The sequence below is a fragment of the Melanerpes formicivorus genome, unplaced genomic scaffold (assembly GCF_026170545.1).
Source record: "Melanerpes formicivorus ecotype bairdi unplaced genomic scaffold, bMelFor1.0.p_v2 SCAF_24, whole genome shotgun sequence".
NCBI classification, from domain to species: domain Eukaryota; kingdom Metazoa; phylum Chordata; class Aves; order Piciformes; family Picidae; genus Melanerpes; species Melanerpes formicivorus.
The window spans coordinates 10,475,717-10,488,910 of NW_027142376.1; the positions used below are offsets into that span (position 1 = coordinate 10,475,717).

Genomic DNA, 13,194 nt, shown 5'->3' on the forward strand with positions numbered 1-13,194 from the left:
GACGCGTAGATAAGGTGCTTAGAGACATGGTTTAGTAAAAATGGCAGGATTGCAAGCTCAAGGCGAGCAGCTGGACGTGGTGATCTCAAAGGTCTCCTCCAATCTCAACAGTTCTGTTGTTCCGATTCAAAGTAACGCAGTTTTTCCTTATGTTCAGGTGGAACCTCCAGAGTTCTGTAAGTTTGCCTGCGGCTCCCGCGGAAGCTACTATTCTCGGCACCCGGACCTGTGGAAAGCCCTCACTGACTTTCCGAGACTGAGTCTTGTCACTACTTCAGCCCCCCACCCCTCGCCCCATCAGCGGGGCTAGGAAGCGCAACACCTGAAACGCAGCTGCTACCACCTCTACCGCGGCGCCTAAAGCACGGCCGCCCTGCGCACGCACCCAGTCCCCGCGCCCCTCCGCCGGCGCAGCGGACGCACGCGCCTTGCCCCCGCCTACTTCAGACGCCCTTCGCGTCTCACGCCTTCCCCTTGTTTCCCTGCGCTGGGCGGGCAGAGGGGTTGGGGCTCGGGCGCGCATGCGCGGCAGGAGCTGGCCGCGCGCTGTGCGCAGCTGCCGGCCCAGCGTGAAGCCGCAGATGGAGCCTCCCCCTGGCGCCGCAGGTAGGGGTGAGCGCCGCGCGGGCGGGCGGCGCGTGGCGTTTCGCACGCGCAGCAAGGGGAGGGGGCCGGTGGCGGAGCGTCCCGTCTTCTCCCCACCCCCCTCCTGCCAGGGCTTCCCCGTAGCTTCCCACCGCTCCGTCACGCACGGCGGCGAGGAGAGCAGGCTGGGCGCCATTCCCGGCGGGTGCTAGGAAGGGCCATCCTGAGTGGCTCGGCCCGCCCTCTGCGAGCACTTTCTTGGTGGGCTGGGTCTGCCCCGACGCCTGCAGCGAGTGCTCGGCTCCCTCCGGGCAGCGCTTTCTCTGCCGCGTCCTTCCGCCCTGCCTCTAGCCGTGCCCGTGACCTCCAACGGGAAGATGCGGGTCGGTGGCACAGGGTGCTCCGGGGCGTCGAGTTGCCTGCGGAACTTATTCACTGCCAGCTGTAGCCTCCAAGGCTGTATATCAGATCTAAAGGCAGAGTACCAAGGTTAGGTGAATCTTGCCTTTACGTTTCCAAGCTCTTGGCCCAGCATTTGCAGCCACGTATCCCTGGAAGTGAATTTAAATCTGTGTCCTTACACCCACGTAATAGTCACCCACACTGTTCCTGAGGCAGGTGCCTTTGGCTGGGTGTGCTGGTTCTGAAAGGCCAGTCTCCCGGCAGAATAAAACCAGCGAGACATTAGTATACCTGAACTAATACAGGGCGTTTAGACACCCGCAGATGGTGGTGAACTACAGGGGTTCTGACTGCGCACCTCGGTCCATGTGGGATGTGGCTGCCCCTTCCAAAGTGAAAGGATGCTGACCAAGATCAAGAGCTTAACTTCTGCTGCAAATCAACCCTAGGGCTGGAACTCCAGGCCCTGGAAACGAGGCACTTACAGAGGAAGCAGGTTCTGGCTTTGTTGGTTCTATCATCTAAGCATTGACATCTTTATTAATTTAAGAAAATATTATGAAACTTACTGCAGAGTTTAAAGGAGTGATTGTTCATCCATGGTATAGTTTTGTATCACAGTTGTTCTTTGGTAAAAATCTGTTTATTGCACTAGCTTAATTCAGGCTACTGGCTGTGCAGTGTAGAGCAAAAGGAATGGCTTCTAATGGGAGGTCATCAGTGTTGTGCTTCCCTGTTTATAATGACATGTCCCTCCTAATCCATGTTGTAGCTGTATGTTAGTAGTGGTAGGACTACTGAAGATGTATTTGGGTACTTGCTGTGTGACAGCAATACTGAGATTCATCTGCTGAGCAATGGTGTTGCTTACTGACATGTCTCTAAATTTGCTACCGTGTTACCCAGTATCTTTTGCTTACATCTCCTCGACCATCAGTCCCTGGCTGTTACAGCTGTGTTGAAAACCTCAGGTTGTGAACTGAAAGGAAAGATGTCTAAGCATGGTTGCAGAGAAACTGAAAGAAGAGCTGAAAGGGGTGTGAGCTACCGTGCTCCTATTAGTAATGTGTTAGCTCAGATACCCTGGTGCAGTAGTATTTATGTCATCATTGTGAAATTTCTTGGCTCACATATAAGAAGAAAAGGGGAAGAATCAGAGTTTAGTGAATTATTGCTGTGAATGCTTCAGCCACAAATGTTTTTTATGATGTTGTCAAGCAGTAGGGAGTGAGTATCATGGAATCTTCTGAAGCTCAAAATACAGAACCTGTGAATAGTTTCATAGTTTCATTCAGGGTTGGAAGGGACCACAAGGATCATCTAGTTCCAACCCCCCTGCCATGGGCAGGGACACCCTACACTAGATCAGGCTGGCCAGAGCCTCATCTAGCCTGGGCTTAAACACCTCCAGGGACGGGGCCTTGACCACCTCCCTGGACAACCCATTCCAGGGTCTCACCACTCTCATGGGGAAGAACCTCCTCCTCACATCTAGCCTGAATCTCCCCACCTTCACCTTCATTCCATTCCCCCTAGTCCTATCACTACCTGAGATCCTGAGAAGTCCTTCCCCAGCCTTCCTGTAGGCCTCCTTCAGATACTGGAAGGCCACAATGAGGTCACCTCGGAGCCTTCTCTTCTGCAGACTGAACAGCCCCAACTCCTTCAGTCTGTCCTCATAGGAGAGGTGCTCCAGCCCTCTGATCATCCTTGTGGCCCTTCTCTGGACACGTTCCAGCACCTCCACATCCCTCTTGTAATAGGGGCATCATGAATTGCATGGGAGGAGTTTTGTGACAATCATTTTGGAAAGAAATTGTTGACTGTGTCACTAAGTGCTTATGTCCAGTAAATAAATTGTTAGCTAAAGCTGTTGGCAGATGTTTATGTTGCACTGTTTTGGTTTACCTTTCTTCAGAATGTGTGCTGCAGTCTGGCATTGAAATGATTTGTATGCAGTGCTTCCAAAACTGTAGAATGCTGTTTCCAGTAGTAGATGTCATGGGTTATTAATTCTCTTTCCTTTTTTTTTTTTACTGTGCACTTGGTTACAGCTGTCATGCTTAGGTGGTGATGCCTGTGCCCCTTGCCAGAGATTGACAAACAGGGTTACTGACAGTAGCTTAGATATAAAGTACAGGGTTTGGTACCTATCTTGAACATTTTTTGGGGGTCTTAAAAACAGAGATGTTGAAAACTGGTTAAATAATTTTCATAAGCTACTTCAAAAGCCTATTTCTTACTGTAATGAGGAAATACAGGTTGTTAAGAACAGCAGCAGTATATCAGTGGAAGGAGAGAACTGGACTTGCAGAACGGTCGTGACGTGGTTCTAAGTGGCATGGACAGTAGGACAGAGCTAGAAGAATATACTTAATTTGTGTGTGATATTTGGAAAAGAAAGGTGTATGTTTTATTTGGAATGGAGTGGCTTAAAAAGTGAAATATTCAAGCTCTTGAGGAGTTTGGGCAGAATGTTTTAAACAAACTTTTTATTTGTGGGGTACATTGTGTTTCTTTATCTTTTACCATGGAAATCTGAAAATTAGTAAACAGGTGTATGTAGTGCTGTAGCCATTGATTAGTGCTATTTGGCATGAGGGGAAATCTTTTGTGGTTAGCATCACCTCTCTTAATTACTGGGGGGCTTAATTGGTTGTTACGTTTTTTCCTGTATCCCTTCTTCATCCACATGCTGGGTACTTTGTGCTTTCTATGTAGGTTTAGCACGTTACTCATCTCCTGTTTCTGATGCAAATTGCTACATAGTTCTTGAGTTCCATACTTATCTCTGTTTTATGTGGGTTTGGGGTTATATACTTCAAATAGTTCGTGATTTTTGCAGAATCTGCCTCTGTTTCTTAGTCTAGGTGGAAGGAAGCAGTAAATTCTTGGACAGCATCCACTGTTAATTAGAGATGGTACACTTGGGACTGGTTTCAGACAAGAGATGCTCAAAAGTTTAGATGTTACACGAAAAGTATGGAACTCTCTATGTGGAAATCCAGTTGTATATATGGTGTTACTACAGTTTTGTTGTGCCAGGAAAAAAAGCAAACCAACAAAAGCCTAAATGTGTGTTTGGTTGCTGAAATACTGCTGCATGGTACCTTTAAGTGACAGAGAGTTGTTTTGAGGATTTTTACATCAGTGACCAAGTGAAGTGTTCAGAAGCTTTACAATGGCAAAACTAAGGTTCTCTGTCCTTGACCAATCCACAGCCCTAGTTGTTACTGACTTTGTTTTGTGTGCTTTGCTGGAGTGTTCATCTGCAGTTGCCAGAAGGGATTTGAAGTAGGATGGGGTGTTCCCTTTATAGATAGTTTACACCCTAAGTTTTCCTAACTGTTAAGTCTGTTATACCTGAACAATAGCTCAGGCTAGACATTAATGATCCTGTGTTACTTTCATAGTTTCATAGTTTCGTTCATGGTTGGAAGGGACCACAAGGATCATCTAGTTCCAACCCACCTGCCATGGGCAGGGACACCCCACACTAGATCAGGCTGGCCAGAGCCTCATCCAGCCTGCTCTTAAACACCCCCAGGGACGGGGCCTCGACCACCTCCCTGGACAACCCATTCCAGTGCTTCACCACTCTCATGGTGAAGAACCTCCTCCTCACATCTAGCCTGAATCTCCCCACCTCCAGCTTCATTGCATTCCCTCTAGTCCTATCACCATTCCCCTTTCAGTAGCCAATATTAAGCCCTGACTGTAGTTAATTTTCAGGCCTCATAACTGGCTTTGCTGTGTGATCAAGAGTCTAAAACCATGTCATGTCAAACATTTTCACTAGCAGCTTCAGGCTTGGCTTTCCTTATTACTCACTAGATGTATGAGCATTTGCAATTTGCATGTGACTAACAAAGAGGTGTTCCTTGTCAGGGCTGCTTTTCCTTTTCTTTCTAGATATTACAGACGGGAGTTGCTGTAACACAGCCATTGTTCATTTCTAGCAAACAGGCTTGTCAGTTTTCTTGTAATCCAGTACTGCCATATTGCAAGAGCATGAGCCCCAAAGCAAAATTGTAAGATAACAAATTCAGCCAGTGAAGAAGGTGAAAATTGACTTTGAGGTGATGATAGAATGGTGCGAAGTTAAAGCTTTGGAAATTTTCCCTGGTGTTGTCATCCTCGTACTCCATCTTAATTTAAAATGATGTCAGTATTAGATAGAAAGATCTCAAAATCTGTGACTTTTTTAAATGCAAAGAAATGTGTTTGTGTACATTTAAAGAAGAGAAAATGTTTGCTGTGTAGGGAAGCTTTACTGATCAGCCTCTCTTCCTTTAAATGAGGGTTTCACTGTATCACGAGTATTGTTTCACTTGGATTATAGCAATTCTGTCACTTCGTGTTGCCCCCTCTATACTTTAAAGCCTTAGTAGAGAGCAAAGTACTTAAGACTAGTTTGTATGCAAACACCTATGTGCAAATGAAATTACCAATCTCAGTAGCATTTCACATATGCATAAAGGTGTTTGCTTCTTATTCATCATCAGTCAGTTCACACTGGATGGTTTTGAGTGATAAAATACATAACCTTAAAAGGATTCTGAATGTTGGTTTTTGTTTGTTTGGTGGTTGTTTTTCATAGTTTCATTCAGGGTTGGAAGGGACCACAAGGATCATCTAGTTCCAACCCCCCTGCCATGGGCAGGGACACCCTACACTAGATCAGGCTGGCCAGAGCCTCATCCAGCCTGCTCTTAAACACCCCCAGGGACGGGGCCTCGACCACCTCCCTGGACAACCCATTCCAGGGTCCCACCACTCTCATGGTGAAGAACCTCCTCCTCACATCTAGCCTGAATCTCCCCACCTCCAGCTTCATTCCATTCCCCCTAGTCCTATCACTACCTGAGGTCCTGAGAAGTCCTTCCCCAGCCTTCCTGTAGGCCCCCTTCAGATATTGGAAGGCCACAATTAGGTCACCTCAGAGCCTTCTCTTCTGCAGACTGAACAGCCCCAACTCCTTCAGTCTGTCCTCACAGAAGAGGTGCTCCAGCCCTCTGATCATCCTTGTGGCCCTTCTCTGGACACGCTCCAGCCCCTCCAGATCCCTCTTGTCATAGGGGCTCCAGAACTGGACACAGTACTCCAGGTGGGGTCTCACCAGGGCTGAGTAGAGGGGGAGGATCACCTCCCTCGACCTGCTGGCCACACTTCTCCTGATGCAGCCCAGGATCTGATTGGCTTTGCGGGCTGCAAGTGCACATTGAGAGCTCCTGTTGAGCTTTTTGTCCACCAGCACCCCCAAGTCTCTCTCCTCAGGGCTACTTTCCAGCCAGTCACTGCCCAGCCTGTATTTGTGCCTGGGATTGCCTCGACCCAGATGCAGGACCCTGCACTTGGTCTTGTTGAACTTCATGAGGTTGGCTTGTGCCCACCTCTCCAAGTTACAAAGCAGTATGCTGAAACTATTTGCCACTTTGGCCCCTTGAACCCCTTGGCAGTAAAGGCACAGGAGCCCCCTAACAGGACTGAGTACTCACAGTATTAATTACATTGATGGATAAAACTACAATTGTAAGGAAACAAAAAACCCTTAGATTTTAGAAACTGGAGTTCCTTTCTTCCCATTACTTTAGTGGATCTATCTCTAAATTAATTTGGTGTTAGAATAAGAAACATCTTTCATAGTGTAAATTAACAAACGTTCAAAAGTCCTTAATCTAAAGATTTCACTGTAGTTGAAAATAGGCAAAGGGAATTCATGGTTTCACATCGTGGCTCTCTTGTGTTTTGGTGAAGCCTTCCTTCTGAGCTATTGTTTCTTTGAAAGTTCTTGCCATGTATGAAATAGTGGACCTGATTAGGTGTGATTGATGTTCTCCTTGGAAGAACCTCTTGCTCTCCTGCTCTGTCCACGAACATCTTTTTCTAGCTGGTCTCTGATATTGTTTGTATTTGTGCCTTGATTTTCTCGACTATTTTGTGTAAATGCCAGGGCTGTCAAATTCAGTGAAGTGTTTTGAGATCCTTAAAGCGAAGTCACTGTAATTGCAATGCAACCCACCACAAATTGATTGGAATCAAGGAAGAACATTAAAATGCTGAAGCTGTCACAGTTGGCACTCATGAGTAGATACAGTACTGCCCAAACAGAATATCTGCATTTGAGTTACTGGGACAGATGGTTGCACCCAGCTCCCTAAAACTATGTCCTAGACCTTATACAATGATTTGAATTGCTTGTGCTTTTTCACAGTATCACAGTATAACTAAGGTTGGAAGAGACCTTGAGGATCATTGAGTCCAACCTATCAAGACAGACCTCATGACTAGACCATGGCACCAAGTGCCATGTCCAATCCCTTCTTGAACGCCTCCAGGGATGGTGACTCCACCACCTCCCTGGGCAACCCGTGTTCGGTGAGGAACTTTCTCCTCACCTCGTGGCTAAACCTCCCCTGGCACAGCAATGCCTTTTAAACCATTGTTTAAAAGCAGTACTTACCAACAAACACTTTGAAAAACTGTGGATGGGATTATAGGTGGTCATTATTCCTCTTTTCCTGTATGGCAGGAACCACTGTTGTAGTTCTCTTCTGATTCTTCGTACTGGACAGTGCTGTGTGTCCCTTATGTGCTGCCTTCAGCATTTTCAGCCTCTGCAGATTTGACAGCGTAGGACCGAAAAAGAGGGAGCTTGTATGGAGCACAGCTCTGTTGTGGTTCTGGTTGAGCTGGTGCTAACACCAATAGAGCTACTTCTTGCTGTCAGCCTTAGGCCTCTTTCCTTTTGAATGATGACACCAAATTGGTTTCTTAAGCTAAGGCAAACCAAAACTGTTCTATGCTAACAGGAGGGGGTACCTTTTTTGTTTGTTTATTTGTGCTGGTTTTGTTTGTTTTGTTAGAGGACGCCCTGGTCCTGTTTCCTTTCTAGCCTATCCACTTCTTTGTTTGTCAGTAGTGAGTGGCAGATCCTTGTGTAGGAGCCCTGTGGTTATTGTAGGAACTATGGTGGTTTCTAGCCTTCTTGGCTGGTGGAAGAGCCCAGCTGACTTACTCAGACCTTGAAGGCTTCTGCTGTATTTCTGTGTATTCTGGGGTAGGTATTGGTGTATAGAAGTTTAGTAATTACCAGAACATTTGCTAATTAGATCTAGTTACTCTGAAGTGTAAACCAGCTGAGAAACACTTCTTTCACATGTGAGTTAGGGGCTTTTTTGTATGGTCATTAGGGGACTGTCAAAACTTCCCTTTGGGTGGCAGCTAGCAGCCCACCTACTTACCTGTATTCAAACTCGTAGACCAGCTTAGTTTCTGCCTGTTACTTAGTAATGGTTTTAGTATCTGATATGAACAATGCTGTGTTATTTCTGTAGCTTGACTTTCTCCAATGTATAGATTAAAATTGCTTTCCTGTTTTCTATTTTTGTTTTAATTCTTGCAGAAAATTCTAAGCTGAGGCATGTAGAAAAAGATGTTTTGATTCCACAAATAATGAGGGACCGAGCCAAGGAGCGGTGTTCAGATAAAGTGCAAGGTAAGAATCAAATAGTCATTGGGAGATAGGTGCATTTGCTTTCGTGCCCTGAAAACAATAATTCTTTTTGAAGTGATCTGCATCTTGTTCTGATTTCAGCTGGGATAGAGTTAATATTCTTCCTAGTAGCTGGTATAGTGCTGTGTTTTGGATTTAGGACAAGAATAATGTTGATGACACACTGATGCTTTCGTCACTGCTGAGCAGTGTTTACATAAAGTCAAAGATTTTTCAGCTTCTTGTGTCCTGCCAGTGAGAAGGCTGGGGAGGCACAAGAAGCTGGGAGGGAGGGGACGCAGCCAGGACAGCTGACCCCAACTGTCCAAAGGAATATTCCATACCATATGACATTATGCCCTGTATATAAACTAGACAAAGTTGGCTGAGGACTGGGTAAGCATTGATCATTGGGTGGTGAGCACAATGCATCATTCATCACCTGTTTCTTCTTGGGTTTTATTTCTCTTTCTTTTTGCTATCTTCCTTTTCATTACAATGGCAGTAATAATTATTAATTACTAAACTATTATTAAACAATTCTTATCCCATCCTGTGAGTTTTTGATTCTTCTACCCTTCTCACTGGGTGTGGTGGGTTGGAAGGGTAAGGCCAAGAAGCCTCCTCCCTTCCCCCTTGTAAGGTAAAGGGAAAGAAAATTGAAGGGAAAGGGAAAAAAAAAACCCACAAGCTGAATTAGCAAAGCAGTGGAGCTTTATATTTACAAAGCAATGTAGGGTATGCAGGGGAATATTTACAAATTTACAATATCTACAATGATATACAATAAAGTAACACAGAAATGAGAGTAACCCCCCTTGCCGAGGGGTTCCCCACCTCTGCTCTCCCCTCTCTCCCCCCCCTTTCCCCAGAGTAGGTCAGAAAAGAGAGAAAGAGAAAGAAAGAAGTTAAAAGCAGTTTTGTGTTAATTGGAAGCAGTTAATACAGGCCTTATCAGGTTTGTCAGTTTGAAGGCCGGAGCCTTGGCAGAAAGCCCAGCACAGAAAGCTGCTGCCTGAAGAAGAGGCGGAAGCAAGACTGAAGATAGAAGTGCCGGAGTGCCCAGTTCACTCCCAGTTCAGAAGGTGCTTCCTCCCACTCTTCCAATGAAATTAGTTTAGATTATTCTTTCCGTTTATCAACTTCCGTCCACCATATCCCCTTTCTTAAGGGGACAACGTCAACCGGTCACACTGGGTTGGAAGCAAGGGGGAAAGAAGTGAGTGGCTGCATGGTACTTAGTTGCTGCTGGCTGGGGTTAAATCACGGTGCTGTTCACTGTGAAACCAGTAGTAACACATATGTATCTGCCATGCTGGCTGCTTGGTGGTAGAATAGAATAGAATTAACCAGGTTGGAAAAGACCTTTGAGATCATTGTGTCCAACCTATCATCCAACACTATCTGAACCATGGCTGTGGTCCGTTTTCCAGAATGACTTACTCGTGAGTACTGTGGCATTTAGTGCAATAAATACAAAACTTTCTACATGTTATTATAGACTCTGTGATGACAGAACAAGACAGGAGTTACTATATTCCTGTGTTATTAGATACTTAAATAAATGGCATTGTCTTATGTGAGCCCTCAGAGCCTCCTCATGTGATAAATTTAAGTACTCTGAACTAATTCTATCCTTTCTCTGCCCTAATGTTTTAATGATCCTTGCACACAAGCGCACATGTTATTAGGCAGGTGTTGAAATAGGATGATGCAGTTAATTTTTAACATGTTGTCATTATCTTTTGAAGAGTACTGGACAGTAACTCTTTAAAGTTGGGTATTAACACATGTGACACCCAGTGGTTCATCTATTCCTGAAAGAAACCTGGAACTTTTTGAAGTACCAGAAAGTACTATCATCAGTAAATTTGCTGATGACACCAAGCTGGGGACAGGAGTTGATCTGCTAGAGGGTGGAGAGGCTTTGCAGAGAGACCTCGACAGGCTGGACAGATGGGCAGAGTCCAACGGCATGAGATTGAACACATCCAAGTGCCAGGTTCTGCACATTGGCCACAACAACCCCATGCAGTGCTACAGGCTGGGGACAGAGTGGCTGGAGAGCAGCCAGGCAGAGAGGGACCTGGGGGTGCTGGTTGATGGTAGGATGAACATGAGCCTGCAGTATGCCCAGGTGGCCAGGAGGGCCAATGGCATCCTGGCCTGCATTAAGAACAGTGTGGCCAGCAGGAGCAGGGAGGTCATTCTGCCCCTGTACACTGCACTGGTTAGGCCACACCTCGAGTACTGTGTCCAGTTCTGGGCTCCTCAGTTTAGGAAGGATGTTGACTTGCTGGAACGAGTCCAGAGAAGGGCAACGAAGTTAGTGAGGGGCTTGGAACACAAGCCCTATGAGGAGAGGCTGAGGGAGCTGGGGCTGCTTAGCCTGGAGAAGAGGAGACTCAGGGGTGACCTTCTTGCTCTCTACAACTACCTGAAGGGGGGTTGTAGACAGGCAGAGGTTGGTCTCTTCTCCCAGGCAGCCAGCACCAGAACAAGAGGACACAGTCTCAGGCTGCACCAGGGGAAGTTCAGGCTGGAGGTCAGGAGGAAGTTTTACACAGAGAGAGTGATTGCCCATTGGAATGGGCTGCCCGGGGAGGTGGTGGAGTCGCTGTCACTGGAGGTGTTCAGGAGGAGACTTGACAGGGTGCTTGGTTGCATGGGTTAGTTGATTAGGTGGTGTTGGGTGATAGGTTGGACGCGATGATCTTGAAGGTCTCTTCCAACCTGGTTTATTCTGTTCTATTCATTCTAAAGATAGAGCTGCTTAAGCACAGGTTGGCCAAGAATATTCCTGTAAGAGGATGTAAGAATGCGGGGGGGGGGGGTGGGAAAGGACCACAGAACTATTGCATAGCAGTGGCATACTTTTAGTAGATACCACTTACTTCTTCTTGTCTAGATTAGTGGTCTCTAAACATTTTGGATCATGTATCCCATCAGTAAAAAATGCTGAGAGTGCAATCCAAGTATATTTATATTTCTTTATAAATTATCTACCTGCATGACTGTACTTGTATATTATGTATGTTCTAATACACAAAAAGGAAAATTAAAAAAGGGTGAAATATACATGAAAGAAACACTGCTTTAAAATAATAGTTGTTATTTTGGAATGGTACAAAGAGATTTTCATGGTCCCTCCCCATATGATCATGAGTAAATGCAATAGAATAGGATAGAATTAACCAGGTTGAAAAAGACCTTTGAGATCATCAAGTCCAACCCAACACCCCTCAGTTTAAGAAGGCCAACGAGACACTTGAACGTGTCCAGAGAAGGGCAACAAGGCTGGGGAGAGGCCTTGAGCACAGCCCTGTGAGGAGAGGCTGAGGGAGCTGGGGTTGTTTAGCCTGGAGAAGAGGAGGCTCAGGGGTGACCTCATTGCCCTCTACAACTACCTGAAAGGTGGTTGTAGCCAGGAAGGGGTTGGTCTCTTCTCCCAGGCAACCAGCACCAGAACAAGAGGACACAGTCTCAAGGTGTGCCAGGGGAAGTTTAGGCTGGAGGTGAGGAGAAAGTTCTTCCCAGAGGAGTCATTCGTCATTGGAATGTGCTGCCCAGGGAGGTGGTGGAGTCACCATCACTGGTGGTGTTCAAGAGGGGACTGGATGTGGCACTTGGTGCCATGGTCTAGTCATGAGGTCTGTGGTGACAGGTTGGACTCAATGATCTTTGAGGTCCTTTCCAACCTTTGTGATACTGTGATACTGTCTCTTCCAACCTTTGTGATACTGTCTCTTCCAACCTTAGTGATACTGTGATACCATCTAATCAACTAAACCATGGCACCAAGCACCCCATCCAGTCTCTTCCTAAACACCTCCAGTGATGGTGACTTCACCACCGCCCTGGGCAGCCCAGTCCAATGTCCAGTCACCCTTTCTGTGAAGAACTTCTTCCTAACATCCAGCCTTAACCTCCCCTGGCACAGCTTGAGCCTGTATCCTTTTGTTCTGGTGTTGGTTGCCTGGGAGAAGAGACCAATCCCCACCTGGCTACAACCTCCCTTCAGGTAGTTGTAGATGGCAATAAGGTCTCCCCTGAGTCCTCTTCTCCAGGCTAAGCAACCCCAGCTCCCTCAGCCTCTCCTTAAAGGGCTTGTCCTCCTAACCCTTCCCCATATTTGTTGCCCTTCTCTGGACACCTTCCAGCAACTCAACATCTTTCCTAAACTGAGGGGCCCCAAAGCAGGTGTGTGTTTTTCTTCTCTGAACTTTCCGTGTAATAGGAGGGCTTTGGTTTCTTCATGAAAATTTTCTGTGGCAGAAACCAGCACTGAAGATTCTTGAGCTGTGAGTGGTGGACCATTAGCCATCAGCTTCGCCATGGTTTGTCCTTCATAAATGTTAATGCAAAATGTTGTCTTTCTTTTCTTTCTGTGATGTTAGACAAAGGTAGACTTAGTTTTTATTTTCTCCTGAGCAGATTTCTGTTGTGTATCTTTGGGAAAATGAGGGTTGTGGATGTATCAGTCTGTCTCTCTTATTTCTCTCACCTCTATGCCAGCTCTGATGAAACTGTGTGGAAGTTAGAGATTTAAAGTGAATAAATGCGATGCAGTTTTTTTATGCCAAGTAGTCAAGCAAAATGCACATGGATATTCTTAGTTAAAAAAAGGTGGGAGCATAATTTCAGCTATTTTGTTGTGCCTCTTGTAATGTGGATGAAGGGGAGTGTGGAAGAGAGGCGAAACCATGAGAAAT

The 13,194-nt window shown here is 46.1% G+C and overlaps 1 protein-coding gene across 1 annotated transcript in view; it reads left to right on the top strand.

The window, feature by feature from the left end:
• The first annotated feature begins 493 nt into the window (after positions 1–493).
• Positions 494–13,194, top strand: part of CMC1 (C-X9-C motif containing 1) — a 45,852-nt gene continuing 33,151 nt past the window's right edge. Inside the window, exons 1-2 of the mRNA XM_068152891.1 lie at positions 494–606; positions 8,393–8,485. Coding sequence (XP_068008992.1) covers positions 522–606; positions 8,393–8,485 — 178 coding nt within the window. The 5' untranslated portion in view covers positions 494–521. The remainder of the gene's footprint in view (positions 607–8,392; positions 8,486–13,194) is intronic.